We start from the raw sequence: 6,000 nt of genomic DNA on the forward strand, positions 1-6,000 counted from the left end.
GGACTTGAATGTTGATGAAACGCTCCCCTGGTATTAGTATTATGAACATTTTTGTAATGCACCTGTATTCATAATGAGCAGATACCAATGACGCAGTAAGGAAAGAAACCCGATAAAGAATGATGACAGTTTACTGGAAATCTTGTCTGAATAACCAGCATTTTAGTGAAATTTTGAAGATTCTGATCATGAATTAGTCAAGGCCTACTTATGAAATTGCCTTGTTCTGTCTTTAAAAATGTATTAATGGTATTGCATAATTTTATCAAAATGTTTTTGGATTTGGATCGACTTGGAAATTGTTTCGGGAGGGGTGCATACTTTCAGAGTTTCAGGACCTCGCTACCCTTCATCCGTCTCTGATCGTACTGATATCGTAGATGTCAAAATGTCACATGTTTAGTTGTTCGAGAGCGAAATATGATCATACAATATTCATATTCATAAATTCGAATCAACGTATCCATGCACATAGATAAAAAGGAAAATATGTAGCAAATTGTCGTTAAAATCATATATCATGTTAAATTTAGATGATTTTTTTTACGTTTATTAACAGACACAGTTGTATTTCATTCAAATAGTCACCATTAATTATCTGAATAATAAAACAATTGAAGATAAAACTATTGCGTCATCAAAATTGATGGGACTTTAACCCGCCATAGATAAGTAGTAATATGAATGATTCGAATATTGATAGTACGTTTACAACATCATGTCAAGCTCCGTCATATATTATGTACAATTGCCATGCTGGTAACTTTATTATTCAATGAGTAGTTTTCAATGAAGTATACGTTTAAATTCAAACTATTTACATATAATATTCCACCACTTAAATCTCCAAACATAATGATGAAAAAATCTTTCTAATGACATTCACCTTTTGCCATGTCACTATTCCGTCTTTCAAATGTTTTTTTTTAATCAACCAATGCACTTTTTTCACAGAATTTACCATGGCAGTTTCATTATCATCTCACGTGACGATTGAATGCCGTGAAATGACATTTGTTATGACCAAATTCATAAGTCATATGTACTCATTTCAAATGATGTATGAAATCTCAAACACAAAGGTTGTCACGATATTAACCCGAGGGTAATTTAATTAGCCCCTTCGATATCATATTGAATTTTCGAACATCATCACCTGAGATTTAAATCTAGAGGGAATATAAGTAGACAGTAAATTGCATCTTCGTTGATTCGAATATGACATTTAAGACCTCGCGAATTTTTATAATGATTATTCTGCAGACATGACTGTAAGTACATGTCATTTGTTGGATCTAAGGATGAAAACAACTTAGTTTTCAAAGAAAAATATGGACCTAAGAAAACACCCCGAAGCTTTTGCAGGATTTTATGGAGGTCCAAACAATACCAATATAGGAACAATTAATGTATCAAAAAAAATTATTAAGTACTGATGATTCGATTATAATTTTGCATCTCCCTTCTTGTGTAGGTAATAATGGTGAAGTGCAGCTACAAGAGATGCAGCAAGATCAGGGATCTTCGGGAAGCCAGGAAGTCCTACAAGACCTGTCACAACTGCTACACCTACTACTGCTCACGGGACTGCCGGAAGGCTCACTGGGGTCGCCACAAGAAGAAGTGCCTCTACGGACGCGTCAACAGTCTCTGCAAACATGTCATTTATCACAGCCGGTACAATGAGACCTTACAAGAAGGGTTGTCCAAGATCGCCAGGAATGGCTACCTTGCACACGGGAGGGGTGCAGTGTTGCTCGCTTTCACCAATATGGAAGAGGCGTATAGGTGAGTGTTTCCCTGTCTGTTTCAAATATCACGTTGAAAAGAATTTAGAGCGATTGCTTGAGATAAGGATAAATTAGACTGAGGAAGTGTAAGAAAAATATTTACTTCAGTTGAAGGAGTGGGATTTACAAAAATCTACCTGGGGATAGTGGCAGGTAGTTATAAGCCGATAGAGAGAGAGAGAGAGAGAGAGAGGGGGGGGGGGGAGAGAAGAAGCAGGATACTATTAGGCATGGTTAATAGATGGTAGGCTTTGGGTTTTTGAGAAAGTGAGTGAGAGAGAGAGAGAGAGAGAGAGAGTGGGGGCATCTAATAAGTGAGATATAAAAAAAAGGGAGTATAACATTTAAACGTGAGTGGATGAAGATCAAACTCCAGAACTTTCAGTTTGAATATATTGCAAATCAAAATAGGTTAATAAACTGAATAATAACAACGCTGTTGGGGATGTGGGTCGGTGTATCACACCAATGGAGAAACAAATATCTAATAAGAGCTCGTTTTGTTTACATGCCGTCAGGTACATCACAAAAGGCCTTGACCAACTGAGTACAGCGCCTGTATTTCTCTCGGCTCGCGAGGTAGATGAATGCGGAGAAGGTCGTTTCAACTCCCTCCAGCAGACCTGCTACCAATACGATCCAGAGGTCAAGTTTGTTCTTAATGTGTCCATCATGGCCAGTCAAGACACCCCCACAAAGCCGTTGCCAAGGAGACCTGATCTCATCCTTCGAAAATGTGCCAAAGTTCGCCTGCACGAGGGACTCGGGCGAGGGGTCAGCGGCCCCGGCGCCGACCGAGAGACGTTGATTTTGACCGCTCCACCCGGCGTGACGTCGGAAGGGGGACTGGACATGAAGGCTAGGCAGGTTTGCTTCGTGCATATCCAGCGTCAGTTACGTCAACGGGGTGTTAGTCTTCGGCATCAGTTCCCAGTCGTTTATGAGAAATTATGCAGATGGGTGGAGCAGAATCATCACATCACGCCGGTGACTATTTATCCTCGCGATGGAAACACAGGGAAGACCTTCATGTGTCTCATCGTCCCTGACACCGATCAGGACACCATCGAATGGGTTCAAAACCCCGAGATACTCGAGACCATGGACTCTGTCGAGACCGTCGACCTCGACGCAGAGATGGAGAAAGTCGAAAGAGCCGTGAGCAATGTCGCGTTGTTGCAGATGACAGTGTGAACCCACGCGTGTTAGTCTCTGCATGTCCACACAGTTCTGTCTTGAAATCCAATCGACTGAAATGACTTGAAAGGAGCATTTGTATAAGTATAAATCAGTATACCTCAAACCCGAAGTATTCTAGGAAAGAAATAAATCCGTCAACGCAGAGGACACCTTGGACTGACTTATGAAAGGTGATGTTTCATTGGATAATACTAAAAAAGTACTGTGGATTTTCTTGTATGGAATAGTGTGAAGCAGTGTTTCATGTACATTGGATCAATAATAATATGAACGTTTTGTTTGGACCACCACTGACATGCGTTTGTTATCTGTTGATGAAATCTTCGAAAATGGCACAGTTGGAAGTGATATTGCTGTATCTCTTGGAATCTGAAGCTCGACCGAACAAATTGATGAATATTTTTTTTTTTTTTTGTATTTGCAAACTGTATATCTTGAAAGTATTGATATTTTCACCGGGATCGCTTCTGTGTTTACGTCTTTCACTTCTACATGGCTCTGTTTATACAAATCTGCATGGCATAGGATTGTAAATACTTCTTCACAGCCAAGCCATTACTATCATAGCGTGCATCATCCGTAGTTCATATATGGGAAGTTTGATATATTTTCCCGGAGCAATTAGTTATGATGTGAATTCATGTGCGACCTTCATGCCTTTTTATACCTATAAATGTGCCTCTAGGATGTTCTACCCGAACGACAGTTACAGTTTATTGTTACCCGTTGAATACAAGCACAGTCAGACAGTGTGAAATTAGATGATTAGAGCCGATGTATCAATTGAAACTATGAAGTCGTGTGAAACAAAATTCAACGGTCAGGAATATTAATGTAGGCATGCAGTGTTCTTCTTCAAATGTCAAACCAAGGCGAAAATAAGTTTTAATTCTTTCACGCCGGTGTCACGCCTCTCTAGGAATAAATGTATATTCGGTGAATTTTATCCATGGATGATTATACGTCGCTTTCGTCACTTCTATACTCAATTCTAAATATCACCTTTCACCATTCAGTTATTTGTATTATTGTGGAAAGCAATTGATGGCCAACGGCGTCTACTTGATTGCCCACTATGTAATTGTATAAATTAGATGAAAACATCAAACTGACTTCGCGAGACCTTTGGATCACTCGAAATATATAGTTTTTTTTTTGCTCTATCGAAACATTGATTGGATCGGTCATCAATAGTCAACCATTATGCATTGGAACCGTGTATAAGATGAAAGTAGTTTAGCTCTGCTGGAATAGATAGACCCCATATATTTGGAAACATTCCTATTTCTTTTCGACTGTCAACAAAATAATAAGCGTGATATTATTTCCATTGCAAACGCGGAATCAAGATATCGCCTCATGATTTAAAATCCCGAATCTGTTTGAGCCTTTGAGGAGAAACGTTGGCAAAACCTCTTCAGTTTGGATCACTGTGCATTCGCTATTTTATCACGAAATTATCAATAATTTCCCACACTCTATGAATAGAGTGAACGACAAATACTTCAAAAGGAGGTACTTAGCTGTCAACAAAATTGTGAACTCACATAGCTATTCAATAATTCTCACTCGTCATAAAGGAGATTTTCAGAATCGTCATAGAGAATAGAGTACCTACCTTCACCTTTTTGTCATTGTGAGTGAGCAATCGCATTTGTACTTATTCTTATTGTCATGAATGACTGAACTTTGAATCTCAGTATGATGATGTCGCACAACAGAGTGGACTCTATTTATGCGTCTTGTATTAGAGCTCGCTTTGTTACACAACATGTCGTCCAACGTCCACAGAGAGGATATTCTACTCGAGTGGAGGGAAAAATCTTGGTTATCAAGTGACGATAAGCTTCTTACAAAACCTCTGGTCGCCGAGTCTAAAGGATGCCATGTTTTATTATGACAATTTTGAAAAGAAAGTGTTAAATTTTTATTTTAAATAACCTTTCCCAAAAGTAACATTGATACAGGTTAAATAGAATTTGAATAAACCCCATTATTATTTCTGCGGAGATATATTAAGAAAGAATAATCCCTTTTACGTAAATATCTTGAGACCCGGTTTAAAGAAAACAACAACAAAAACGACATTGGAATGAGACAATCTAAAACGGAACGGTGAATGAATTTATTGGACAAACACATTAATTGCATTTTACCATGCCTCTACCTCTGTGTGGAAAACAAGTTATTTTTATCTCAATCATGGAATAACATGACTTCATACAAGTCTTATATCTCGGCCCCTGTTTCATGAACGAGTTTGAGAATTGAAGAATCTGCATTTTCCCAGAGATGGCTTTGCTGGACCGTACGTCATCATCCCATGTCCACCATCATCGACGCACAGTATGTGGTCGAGTTTATCCCCTCTACTCGGTGCTCTAGATGATACAAGATCATGACGATGCATAGATGATGCCACCTCCTCTGTTGCCAAGGTGACCGTCATCCCCGTCGGTGAGATTGCTGATGAGATGCTGATGATAAGACGTTGCTGCTGCTGGTTGCTTTGAGGGTGTCCTTTTCAGCATGAATGTCCACTGTATTTGACATTACGAGGTTAGTGCGTATATTGTGTGTATGGAAATGAATACTTCTTTAAAGGGGTGCTCCGGGCTGAAATATTCATTTCTAAATAAAAGAGTAAAATTCACATAGCAAAATGCTGAAAATTCCATCATATCTGATAACAAATAGCGAAGTTATTGATTTTTGTCTCACCTGCATAGCAGAGTGAGACTATAGGCGCCGCTTTTCCGACGGCGACGGCGGCGGCGTCAACACCAAATCTTAACCGAAGGTTAAGTTTTTGAAATGACATCATAATTTAGAAAGTATATGGACCCAGCTCATTAAAATTGAACATAAGGTTAATCAAGTATTACTGAACATCCTGCCTGAGTTTCATGTCACAGGACCAAGGTCATAGGTCATTTTGGGTCAATGAACTTAGACCATGTTGTGGGAATCAACAGCAAAATCTTGACATAATGTTTAGTTTTTGAAATGT

At 38.9% G+C, this 6,000-nt stretch overlaps 1 protein-coding gene across 2 annotated transcripts in view; it reads left to right on the forward strand.

The window, feature by feature from the left end:
* LOC129277974 (uncharacterized) overlaps positions 1–6,000 on the forward strand; it is a 35,873-nt gene that overhangs the window by 18,671 nt on the left and 11,202 nt on the right. For both annotated transcript variants that reach the window (XM_064110080.1, XM_054914164.2), the window contains exons 2-3: positions 1,475–1,788; positions 2,309–5,549. In XM_064110080.1, the coding sequence (XP_063966150.1) occupies positions 1,475–1,788; positions 2,309–2,984 (990 nt within the window). In that variant the 3' untranslated portion in view covers positions 2,985–5,549. The remainder of the gene's footprint in view (positions 1–1,474; positions 1,789–2,308; positions 5,550–6,000) is intronic.

The sequence above is a fragment of the Lytechinus pictus genome, chromosome 15, assembly GCF_037042905.1.
Source record: "Lytechinus pictus isolate F3 Inbred chromosome 15, Lp3.0, whole genome shotgun sequence".
Classification (NCBI taxonomy): Eukaryota; Metazoa; Echinodermata; class Echinoidea; order Temnopleuroida; family Toxopneustidae; genus Lytechinus; species Lytechinus pictus.